Consider the following 13,748-nt stretch of genomic DNA (forward strand, 5'->3'; position numbering starts at 1 on the left):
AGTTCATGTGCTCCACTCTCATTTGGATTTTTTTGCGGAAAATCTTGGTGATGTGAGTGATGAACATGGCGAGAGATTCCATCAGGATATTTCAGTGATGGAGCGACGATTTAAAGGAAAATGGAACCCTGGCATGTTGGCAGACTACTGCTGGGGTATAAAAAAAGATCACACTCCACACAAGAGGCTTAGAAGAACAAAAGTTGTTTAAACTGACAGGTGTGTGTTTTTAATTCATAACCAATAAATGTTTTGTTATACCAACTAAATTTTTGTTTTGGTTTTGTAACTTTCAGTATTTGCAATGTTGTGTTCAATACGAGATATTTTGCAGTATATTATAAAACATATGGTTCGTGGTACAAGAAAACGGTGCCTAATCTGGAGGAATAAAGGTCAGATTCAGAATCAGGACAATTTTTTGACACAGAAACAAGTCTTACTTAACTTGTACTTTTTTTGAACCTGAAATTTGTTGCACAGTGTTATTAATTTTAAAATAGTGATGACGATTTTGAACTACCAAAAGCTGCTTGTAGAACATTACAGCTTCAGTATTGTTACTATAAAGAAGCATAACCGATTTGGGGATTACTTTAAAATATCGTTGGTCTTGCGTGAATATTTACGTCTGTTCTGAAAGGTACGTTTCAGATTTTGACCTAATCCGTAAATCCACATCAGGTTTGAATATCACTTCATATGGAAAAAGTTATCTTTTTTTCTATTTTTATACTTTTCTGCGTGTATGTTAGTTAAAATCAATTATTTTAACTCTATTGATTTGAAGTTCTTTGCATTAAACAAATCAACATAAAATATCTACTGCAAGGTTAAAAGGCCCTCATAATTTATAGCAATCCCAGTTTATTGTCCAAGCTACGCCGTTACCTCCAATTACTTCTAAAATTATCTCGGAGGGGTGAGAGGGCTTAACCAAAAACAATCTTAGAACACACGTCCATGTTTGATTCTGCTAGCCTGTAACTAGGAGAGTAACCACAGGTTTAAACATTTCGCTCTTAAATTCGAAATACAGGAAAACAAAATCCGATTGCATATTCGTGCTCAGCGACCTGAAAACCTATTTCCTAACTCCATCTTGTCGGAATGTTTTTCTGGACACATTTTGGCTCCCGTTAGTTACGTTGGCATTTCCCCCAGGCTACCCCGAATCCGACTTTAAAATTTGGTCCTGCTATATCCATAACTTTAGGCGTTCACATAAAAACACATTCACCGACATATTATTAACCTCTTGAATTTTGGGAATTGTTGGGCTTTTGATAAAATGTTAATGCTTTCAGAGTGCTTTATTGAAGTGTGTAACTTCTAGTTCAGTTATATATATATATATATATATATGGTATAAGACACACATATAATTATTCTAAATCTACTTACCACGCTAACTTAACCTCATTTTTTTTGGGTAATTACTTGACAGAGTTAACAATATATAGCTCTTTTTGGCAGGATCAAAGTTAGATCACTGTTTAACTTTTACAATAATTTCTCTCTGGATTTCGCTGTCAGATCAATAATTAGTTAATTTTAAAATCAGAAGCAAATCATTAACACTAATTACTACTATTAGGGATGGCAAATATCCCTTGTGAAGCTTTGCGCAAAATTTAAAACAAATCAAACAGGAATTGTTGGTAAAATCTGATTCATCAGATGTGCTTCCTTAAGGCGTCCTTGCTTCATCCTCTTCAGATTCCCACAGCATGTCTTCATTCACTTTCACGGAAGATTTTTGGAGGCCATCTCTTTATGTATATATTTATTTTTTCAAGATTAGCTTATGGACTATGTGGCCTCGGCCTCAGAGGCCATTTTGAAGCTGCAAATTGAGGCCAAAGACGACCAGTATAGCATATGTTAGCAAACAGGACGAGCAATTGGTCTGAAACAGAAAAGGCCGAATTTTGTTGGTCACGCGTGATCAAGAGAGCTATTATTTATATTTATTCACTGTATGAGAGTTTCTCACAACTGTTCTATTCATGATGTTAAAACGATTCCAAAAGGTTGCAGAGCCTTAATTTTGTTTTTCCGTTTCTGTTTTCTTCCTACTACACGCATGTGCATATTCCTTGTCTCCCCTTAAATAGAAAAGGCTGGTTCTTTCTCTCAACATGTACGCACACTTCCTCAAGTAAAAAGCTTTGTTTTTGTTCTGTGTACTCGCAGGAATCATCTATAAGGTGACTTTACAAAAACGTTTGTTTTCGGCAAATTTTCATTTACGTTGTGAAGAAAATAAATCAGTCCTTTACTGAATGGAACGATAATAAAGTCAGGATACATTTCAAACGACACTCCATCACGCAGATATAGCCTAGATACCAAAAAGGGAAGGTATTTTGCTTGGGAATTTTAAAATGGCGTGAAAAGCACAAGCTAGAAACAGGAGAAATGTATTCATTTTTGATAATTTACCTTTACAAACCCCTAATGTACTCATTTTGTTTTGATTAAAATAGCTTTAGGATATTTAAAATTTTTCCGAACATTATTAATTTTAGTGATTTTAATCAAAATGTTTAGTTAGGTAAGGAAATAATTTTGATTTTTTTTGTAAAAAATCACGATTAATATGGTTGATTTAATCAAAACAACTCACGATATTTTGAAGCCATTTTCATCCCAGCTATTGGCACAGATAATTTATTGCATTTTATGTTTTGCTACTTAACAAAATAAGTTTCTGTTTATTTTCATTCGTCTTACTTCTATAACAACAAATAAGAGATATACATAAAAACAAGAAATGTCGCCCTTATGTATTATATTTATCACAAATATGCAATTAAAAGCACAAAATCTTAAAATATATAAAAATATCCTAAAATCATTATAATTTCGCTGACTTTCTAACTTAGCTATAAGTGAATTAAAATAAGTGCCTTATGTGGTCAAGGGTACACCGAATAATTCACCATTATCAGAAGACCTGGTATGGTCAGGTGATTAGGGCGCTTGACTCGCAATCTGAGGATCGCAGGTTCAGTTCCTCATCAAACATGCTTACCTTTTCAGCTGTGGGAGCATTATAACGTGACGGTCAATCACGTTATTCGTTGATAAAAGAGCAGCCCAAGAGTTGGCGGTGGGTGGGGATGACTAGCTGTCTTTCCTATAGTATTTCACTGCGAAATCTTATTGGAATTAACAATCTCATTCGAACGGGCTAGACTTATACGGAAATCAGTAAATTAAGAAATTTCCACGAGAAATCTCTGAAAGGATTATTGGTATTTTGTAAAAGACAGTGTGTGAAATGAGGGTGTGGCATGACTGGCTTATATTACAGTAATACGAAAAATTTTAACAAAGATTGGACACTGACATGACCAGGTGGTTAAGGTACTCGACTCGTAATCCGAGGATTGCGTGTTCGAATCCCCATCGCACCAAACATGCTCGCCCTTTAAACCGTGGGGGCGTTATAACGTAACGGTCAATCCCACTATTCGTTGGTAAAAGAGTAGTCCAAGACTTGACGGTGAGTGGTGATGACAAGCTGCCACCCACTGTCTTACACTGCTAAATTAGGGACGGTTAGCACAGATAGCCCTCATGTAGCTTTGCTCGAAATTAAAAAACAAACACACACCAGGTATGTCTAATGACAACTTAACAGCATAGCACACCTATAAAACAACAGTCATTGAAACAATGAAATTGAAAACAAACAAAACAGTTGGACACTATAAGTAGACTCCACATTAGTACAGGGGTTAATTACTAAACATTGAAAAGGTTTTTTTTATGTAAATGCTTTATTATTACTACCTAACTAGTGAAAGTGCAAATAATTATGGAACCATAAAGAGAAATGATTTATTTGCACCAAGTGTATGTGTGGATAGTCTATGGACATTGCCCTGAAAGGGGCCTGAGTAAGTGCAGGTCTCTCTCGCCCTCTTGTACCATGTATAAATACACTCAAGAGTTGTAAAACCAAAATTTAAAGGAAGGAGGAAGAGGTTAACGAAACCTGACCCTCTTGGGTACATAAACATCAATACCCAAATGCCCATACAGAGAGAGAGATGACTGTAAGTAGATATTAACATTTAGTTGTATTATTACACAAGGGGCCTGGCATGGCCAGGTGGTTTAAGGCGTTCGACTCGTAATCTTACGGGCGCGGGTTCGAATTCTAGTCGCACTAAACATGCTCGTCCTTTCAGCCGGGGGGGACGTGGTGATGACTAGCTGCCTTCCCTCTAGTCTTACACTGCAAAATTAGGGACGGCTAGCGTAGATAGCCCTCGTGTAGCTTTGCGCGAAATTCAAAACAAACAAAACAGTTGGACACTACGAGTAGATACTAAAATTTAGCTGTATTATTATACAAGTATGTCAAATTCGGAAGGTTGTACATATACAGGGGTGGTAAGGTAATATAAAATAGTCAACACAAAGCAAAAAAGTTTGTGATGATGAGAAACCCACTTGAAATAAAATGTAATGGAGTTAAAATTTTATTAAAATAAAGTTCACAATCCACAGGTTAATGTTGTTTGTTGGTAAACAAATCTTGAGTAGCTCAAGAGTTGGAATTTATTTAATATATTCCCTTTCGAAATTATAACTCATATAATACTAACGGTGGTTATTGATATACATTAATATGGTTCGTTAAAATTTGAATGACTAGCTGCCTATACGCCTGGACAATAAATATTTTTAATGATTATTTAAGAAGAACATTTTTTACATAAATACACACGACTGACCAAATAAGTAAGTGAACATTTTATATGGGGATAAAACAAGGAATAATGTGTAATAAAAGAATTACGTTTCTCTTGATTAACCCAGCATCGTCAAATGGTAGTACCTGGATAATGGAACTAAGATGTTACCTGTTGTGGTACCAACAATGATACTACATTTTAAACAAACAATAAAATTGAAGTCAAACACAATTGCTAAAATAGAGAACAACTAAAGTAAGTGTAAGCTTACATCTAAACACTTGTTCTTTATTAAAGAGAACATCTTTATTTTTTTTTACTATTTATATTATTTCGTACTATTCTCAGCTAAAACTGATTTATTTGCTGGGCGTTTTAACAACTTAATTAGCAAGACAAGTATCCTTTCCCGGTTATAAATAATAATAAAAAATCTTATAAAATAAATCTAACCTGAAGATACAACCAACGATTTAGAAAAAAAGCCCTCAATTTATTGTATTGTACCATATATTCATAGGCTTCCATTTGCCACTTGAAAAAACAAACCCTGGTTAAAAACAACGAGCAGTTATCTCTAAACTATGTATCGCGACATGTTGATAGGGGTGTTGCAATAGTTTCACCAAACGAGGAATAATGAAAAATATTTTAAAAACCTATAATATATATATGTGGCAGCAAGGATGTCGCATAAGTCCAAGGTAAGTGGATTAGGGTGTTGTCAGTGGAAAATCTTTGGAATCAACTGCATTAATTAATACAATGGATTTCAATTTCAAATATCCTTAATTATCAGTGCCCCTGGTGGGACAGCGGTAAGTTTAGGAGTTATGACACTGAAATCTGGGGTCGATTCATTGCGGTGGTCTAAAACGAACGAACTTTCCTACCAACAAGAAAACTAGCTCAAAATGTATTTAAGAAAATCTGTTTACAAGGGAATTTCGGTATCACATTATATGTAATGATTGCGGTGCTTTTCATATCGGAGAAACATACTGACAAATATCTTCACGATTACAAAAAAAAAAAAAAATATTATTTTGGATTTTAGGATGTTAAAATAATCGACAGAGAAAATAATATAATCAGAGGAGATCTCTTTATATTTAAACAACAACAACAACAAACTGGTACTGAAGAGTATACAGAGGTAAGTAAAGTTGTATTTATTTTAAATTTTCCCTATTTCCCCTGTTTTTATTTTGTTGCTTTAGCTGTATAGTATCATTATTAATATTACAACACGTAACGGTTTTGTTACCTTATTCAAATACTATCACTTGATGACGTAAATCTAGCTAAACGCAGAATGTTTTTAAATAATAAAATAGAAAAATATGTATCTCAAAACATTACTTGTTATTATATCCGCAAATAAAATTTTAAATTTCATATTGCAAACTATTCATTTAATTTAAATCAATAGGTGTCAGCATGTTAATTTAAATTAATTTCTAACGCCGTTCAAAAACATGGCGTCCATAGCGTTTTTACTTTTTTTTCACACGCTTCGTCATCACCCCTGTATCTGGATTTAAACAGTTAACCCTTTAAAGAATATTGGTTTTAACGACGAAGGTAACGAAAATACCTCATCTTTAAGTGACTGAAAATTATAATATAACTTTAAAAACCACTGGTTTATAAGTATTATGATTGCATAAGAAAAGGCTTACTTTTGTAATGTTAATAATTCTCAATACAATTTTTGTGTATAAAGATGTTAAATATAAATATTACTGTGTGAAGAAACTTGCAACCTTTTCCGCAAAGGTTAAAATTCTAATATTATTTTTTCTATGTTAACCTTTCGATATAAAAAAATAAGAAGAGCAGAAGAAAAGAGTAAATAATAATAAAAAAAACTTACCAGGGAAGAAGGTAGTTATAACCATGACTAGAAATAAAGATTGTTGAATAATTAACAGTTGAGGCATTATGAAAACAAATAGTTATTTAGGTGAGTTTCTTCGAATCATTATTGTGGCAGAAGTAAGGCACAGAAAAACTAACTCGTCTGCGATATGAGGTGTAGACTTAGGCTGACGTTTCAGTATGATATCGAAACTTCTAAATGATAACGCTATAGGTCTAGTGATAAGGAAAATTATACCTATATGGCAAGCCATGAGGGTCACAACGTATCGAATTAACGCGTTGGATCAACACGTCACTGGTCCTGTAATTGTAAACTGGAAACCAACAAAATCCTAGCCTATTGATTCTACGCGTTATCAAAATAGCCAATAATACTGTGGAAAATCTTGCTAGGGGTGCCGAGGGTGCGGAAGCACCCACCCTGGCTTGACGTGGTTCCTGTCATACACATATATTTTGATGTTGTTCAATGGTTTTCAGCATACCCGCTATAGAAATTGTTTCAGGATCAGTGTTGCTAGGCGTTATATTTTGAAGCATATTATAGTTGCATAGTCGCCCTGACTATTTCGACAACGCAGTGAGAAAATACAAAATAACCTGGCCCAGCATGACCAGGTAGTTAGGGGACTCGACTCGTAATCTTTGGATCGAGGGTTCGAATCTCCGTCACGCCGTGCATCGTCGCCCTTTCAGCCGTGGGGTGCGTTATAATGTGACGGCCAATCTCACTATTCGTTGGTAAAAAAGATAACCTTGTTGGATAACTGTCTACACTAGCATAATATGTTGATTGAACGTGTAGTCGTAAACTTGGACCAACCAGACTGCGCTTCATAGAGATGTCGTGTGATTGAAAGCTATTTTATCATTGAATCAAAACGATATTGGTCCTGATGATCTAACATAACGATAGTTTACGATTGTTAATTAGGTCTACATATTTCACGGATTAATCAATTGCGGTAAAGGTTTGACGCATTAAAATACTAGTATTGTGTACAAATCACTTTCACTTACATCCCAGGCTGTTTAACACACTGTCACCATAGCCATTAACATGCCTTACCTGAAATATTATTATTTGTTTGGTTTGTTTCGAATTTCGCGCAAAGCTACAGGAGGGCTATCTGCGCTAGCCGTCCCTAATTTAGTAGTGTAAGACTAGAGGGAATGCAGCTAGTTATCACCAGCCACCGCCAACTCTTGGGCTACTCTTTTACCAGCGAATAGTGGGATTGACTGTTGCATTATAACGCTCCCACGGCTGAAAGGGCAAGCATGTTTGGTGTGACGGGGATTCGAACCCGCATCCCTCGCATTACGAGTCGAATACCTTTCTTTCACATTTTATTTCACAATGTCGAGAAAAAGCTTTTAGTCTAATAATTTCTTTAAATAATAAAAACTCGTATAACCACTCATTTTAATGAAGAATGTTTGAAGTTGCAATTAGCAACAACTTTTATTTAACTCATTTTGTTTTTTAGAATAACCTGGACATTCAAGACCATAAAGGAATGACGCCTTCAAAATAAGAGATGTGAGTTTGTTTGTTGGTTGGTATTTAAGCACATAACTACACAATGGGCTATCTGTGTTCTGCCCACCACGGGTATTGAAAACATGTTTTTAGTGGTATAAGTCCGAATACATTTCACTGTGTCACGTGGTGAGGGACAAATAGATGTGGGAAATAAAATACTTTGATAACTAATAGTCGTGTTGTTTCTTTGGTTTAAGATTATTTATTTATTCCATTCTATAACACCAATTAGATTCACCTGTGACAAGTTTCATGCATAAGAACAAAGAAAACAAAAAGGAAAATATTAAGCGTTCCATTTTGTGTTCGTAGAGTGACGATGGAGATTTACATGTACACTCATTAATCTGGTTTTTACATATAAAGTTTAAGATTCATTTAGCTGTCAGTATTGCGCCATCTGTTGAGGTTTTAATCCTGACTTCTTTTCCAACTAACCTTCCGGAAACTAAGGGGTAGTAAGCTTAGGTGCTTCTAAAGCTAAATTCAGGGTTTAGTCCTTACTTCGGGTACTGCGAAGATAACCCACCGTGTAGCTCTGTGCTTAGATCAGTAACAACAACAAATACTAAAACAAGTTTAGATATTTTGAAAATATTTAAGTTAGTTAAAAATGTACGTGTAAAAACAGTTTGTTATGCGATGGAAGTACATTGTAAGGTATTAATATAATCTTATCATAACTTCCTGATTTCGCTTTCCACGTGACTTTTTCGCATCATATCATTCGTACTTGGCTGTCACTGTATCTTTCTGTGAAAGTTAATCAACCGTTAAGATATATGTGGATCACATATCTATATTAGTGATAGCACTGACCCTGTCTGTAGCTTTGTTGGACTTTATACAAAGCTACTCGAGGGCTATCTGCGCTAGCCTCCCCTAATTTAGCAGTGACAGATTAGAGGGAAGCTAGCCAGTTAACACCACCTATCGTTAACGTTTGGAATTTGCAGTACTAATTTATTCGCACTGTGTTATTTTTATTTGTGCCATCTCTCCAGTGGCACAGCGGCATGTCTGCGGATTTACAACGCTAGTATCCGTGTTTCGATACCCGTTTTGGCCAGAACACAGATAGCCCATTGTGTGGCTTTGTGCTTAATTAGAAACAAATAATTTGTACATTTTTTATTTTTACTTGGGTTATATAATGCAACTGAAAATTTTAAACAACTAGTAGCTGTACAATGAAAATAAAAGTAATACTTGGCATGCTTTATTATAGACATTTGTTGATGTTTGTAGCGCAAAACTGTACAAGGGTCTGTATTCAGAAAGTTTCTAACCTACTGTCTCAAAGAGCCATTTCTTATGGATTGTTGCATGTAGATAAAGATAAAGGGCTAGCATGGTCTGGTGGTTAAGGCACTCGACTTGCAAGCTGAAAGTTCGATCCTTTCATCAACATCCCGCTCTTTCAGTTGTGAGAGCGTTATAAAGTTACTGTCAATCATACTTTCCGATGGTAAAGAGTAGTCCAAGAACTGGCGGTAGGTGGTGTTGACTAGCTATCTTCCCTCTAGAATATAATTTTCAAATTCACACCAATAGATGGCCCTGAAGGGAAAACCTTAAGTTGGTTGGTGTACTCGATTGGCAAGTTGTGAGTTCGATTCTTGTTACTGAACGTATTCGTCCTTTCAGCTTCAAGAATGTTATAATTTGACGGTCAATCTTACCTTTCTCAAGACAGCCAGTATGGATATGAGCACTTTAGTTAAAAATAAAGCACAGAACAAGTTTGATTTCCTTAGGTCATCTTCAGGTTAACAGGTCGAAAAATTATTTTAATTAAAGTGCTAATACCCATACCAGCCGTGTTTAGAATACATTCTTACTTCAAAGGGGTTTCTCGTCATTACGAATCTTACTTTTCATTCATAAAGAGAGAAGACGAAATTAGCTCATTTTCCGGCAGGAGGAAAGATTGTGCAAAGCCTGTGACGTAAATAACATTAACATTTCTTACATAAGTAAATGTAGGATACGCAAGATATCATTAGACTATTGTGGTGAATCAAATAGACTATGGAAATTGCACGATTTTGTGTTTTAAAATGAATTACCGTTTTATACGTACATCAGATGAAGAACAGTTAACACAATATATAGGTCTGGACGAAGACCAACCAGGAACATTAGTTCGCCGGGTATTAACGTTTTTAACATCTTAGAGCATGATTTTGAGGGATAATTATGTTATTATTGCATCTCACAGAGCAGCTGCTCTTCTAGTTAAGTAGTAGTGTTTGTGTAACGATTCAGTCTGTTCTTTGAAATACGAACCTATTATAAACAAATGTTGTTTACGCCGTTGCTTTGTTATTGTTGTCCTTTGCTGGGACAGCGGTAAGTCTACGAATTTACAACGCTAAGATCAGGAGTTCGATTCCCCTCGGTGGATATAGCAGATAGCCCGATGTGGCTTTGCTATAAGAAAACAAACTATATAGACATGAATAACAATAAACCACACAAAAAAGATAAATTATATATTATTGGGTGGTGATGACTAGCTGTCTTCCCTTTAGTCTTACACTGCTAAATTAGGGACGGCTAACGCAGATAGCCCTCTTGTAGCTTAACGCAAACATCAAATACGCGTACAATTACCCAACGGACCATCCGCACGCTGCGTATATTGAAACCCAGTTGGTGACGTTATAAGTTCCCATACTTATTGCTGAAAAGTCGGGGTTTATTCATACGCCTGATGAGCGGTGTATTTATTTTGAAATGGGAACAGCACACTATTTGTGCAACGAGAAAACCTTTACAATATACTGTTTTCTTTTCACCTGGCGCTACGTATGCAGGTGTGCCAACATTTCTAAAGTTGACACGGAATTTAATAATCAAACAGTAAAGAAAAACGAATGAAAAAAGGGGCGTGGATTATATCTGACATTTGAAGAGACAAACACTTCTTTCTGTTATTCAGTGTCTATCACTTACATTATTATTATTTTATTTTTTCAGCTGAACTTGTTGCTATTGTTCACAAACCTCATCTTCGAAGGTCATGCTTCAGTTTATTTGGAGAACAGATATTTTGTCTCACCATATCGAAACGCCGTCCTCTAGAACACGTTAATAAAGATATTCGTATTTTCAACCTTATTTCCATATTATAAACACACATTTTAAACTGCCACATTAGAGCACGTATAGTCGTCCTTAATTTTCAAAAAAGGTAATCATTCAGCTTCATGCCTCGAACTTTGGACTTTAATGTTAACTAAGCCATGAGAATAAAATTAGTTGAAAATTTCACTTATAATTATTGTCTATATTCTGAATTGGCGACAAGACTTCCGATTTTGCTTGTAGATTGTTTGTAGTTTACCTCAAAGCTACACAACGAACTATATCTGCTATGCACACCACGGGTTGGAATTTTTTTTTTTAGAGTTGTAATTTCGCAGACGTATCGCTGAGCCACTGGGGGCTCCGATTTAGCTTTCTAAAAATTATAACAGATCCAGTATGAAAATGTACGATAAACAGATATTGAAATAGCCTTACTCATTGGACGTGCTTATCAATTAGCTTTGAAGGCTTATAACGCTAAAGGCCGGGTTTCGATACCCGTGGTATGCACAGCACAGAGAGCCCATCGTATAATTTTGTGATTACCGACCTTTGTTGGTAATGATAGCCGTAATGAACACAGAACAGAAAACTGTGTAGTTTTGTGTTCTAAAAAAAAAGTTAAAAAGAAAAAAAAAACAGTAACACTCTGGAATCGGTATTTGAAAGGCATTTTGGTCTAGAAATAAAACTTGAATGAAAACTGCACAGTATGGTCTTACGAGGCTTAACAAGGCATGATAGAATGCATGTTAGAACATTTATCTTCATAATTTTTGTTTCAAGTAAAAAATTCATACTGTAATGTTGATAATTTTGTCATGATTTTGTGGTATTACACTCTTGCTACAGTACTATTATTTTCTTCACGGTTTCATGGAAAAAAAAATGTGATTATATGCACTCTTGATATCGTGACGTTTCGTGAATATCGGGTAAGAACGACAGTACGTTTCCATACCAACCACTTATATCGGTCCTGACGTCAAATAAAACCTCCTCGGTTTTAATATGAACTACATCAATATTATATTCACAAAAGAACTTTATGGCACGTGTGAATGAAGGTCGATGTCTATTTACGGCAAAAAAGAATCACGCACTTCCGGTTCGAAATATCAAATGTTCTGCAGTATACTTTAGTTTGTTATGAATTTCACGTTAAGCTGCACGAGAGCTATCTACACTAGGTGTTCATAACTTAGTGATAGACTAGAAGGAAGGCAGCTAGTCATAATCACCCACCGCCAACTCTTGGGCTACTCTTTCACCAACAAATAATGGGAATGATTGTCACATTATAACATCCCCATGACTAAAAGAGCGAGGAGTTCGGTGACGGAGATTCGAACCCGCGTATTGAGAGCCGACTGCCCTAACTACCAGACCAAATTATTGAAATATGGTCTCCATCAACTATTTAAAACACACTACTTGTGGTTCCATAAATTTGATGGTTCCTAATAAGTCATACAAGAAATACGATTACTGTTGACAATGGTTTCCATAATCGGGCCTCTCGTCTATTTTACACATAAAAAAATGAGTGATTTCGTCCACTTTTTAATCGATTCATTAAGTGTTGTAACATAAAAACATAAAATTCATCAAAAATTAAGCGTTCTTCATCAACAGTAAATACTAGGAAAACACGACATCCGTTTTTAAGGTATTTTAGGGTTAAAGTATTATGTATAATTAATTTGAAGTTTCGAAATGCCAGAAACAAATAAACCAAATTAATCAGCTTTATCAGCTTGTTTAAGGATTAATCTAATAGCAAAAAGTAAACACATTTTTGCATTATTATTTTCATAAAACTTAAAAACGATTTTTATAATGTCTGTTTCGTCATATTTCTCTTTGTTGCTCTTGTCAAACAATATTCGTAGATTTAATGTTTAGATAATTAATGTGTTTCATGTCGAGCGCAAGAAGTGCTAAAGTGAAATACGAAAAGTGTCTTCCCAACTTCTGTCGTGAAGCTAGCATAAATGGTTTGGTTTGTTTGTTTTTGAGTTTCGCGCAAAGCTACACGAGGGCTATTTGCGCTAGCCGTCCCTAATTTAGCAATGCGAGACTAGAGGGAAGGCAACTAGTCATCACCACCCACCGCCAACTCTTGGGCTACTCTTTTACCAACGAATAATGGGATTGACCTTTACATTATAACGTCCCCACGGCTGAAAGGGCGAGCAATGTTAGTGCGACGGGGATTCGACCCTCGGATTATGAGTCGAGTGCCTTAACCACCTGGCCAGCATAAGGGGACAGAAGTTTTCTTTCTCACGATGAACTTATTTGTTTTGGTCCATACTATTCAAGAAGTCACAAGTTATTAACTTCTGTAAACTACAATGGCAGAGGGGGGGGGAGAACAAAAAATAACCCTACCAGTACTTTTGGTAAATAAAAAAATATATATATATAACCAAAAGGTATATTGACACTTATATACCGACGAATAAAAACTAAACTTTATCGAGAGCTTATAACGCCAAAATTCGGGATTA

At 35.4% G+C, this 13,748-nt stretch overlaps 1 protein-coding gene across 3 annotated transcripts in view; it reads right to left on the reverse strand.

The window, feature by feature from the left end:
* The window catches only part of T48 (FU domain-containing protein T48), a 161,629-nt gene that overhangs the window by 33,323 nt on the left and 114,558 nt on the right, over positions 1-13,748 (reverse strand). The window contains exon 1 of one of the 3 annotated variants that reach the window (XM_076453547.1): positions 6,589-6,844. In XM_076453547.1, coding sequence (XP_076309662.1) covers positions 6,589-6,655 — 67 coding nt within the window. In that variant the 5' untranslated portion in view covers positions 6,656-6,844. Of the gene's footprint in view, positions 1-6,588; positions 6,860-13,748 lie in introns of those variants that run through there. The other 2 variants (XM_076453546.1, XM_076453545.1) reach the window with 2 other exon arrangements.

Source organism: Tachypleus tridentatus, chromosome 9, assembly GCF_004210375.1.
Source record: "Tachypleus tridentatus isolate NWPU-2018 chromosome 9, ASM421037v1, whole genome shotgun sequence".
NCBI classification, from domain to species: Eukaryota; Metazoa; Arthropoda; class Merostomata; order Xiphosura; family Limulidae; genus Tachypleus; species Tachypleus tridentatus.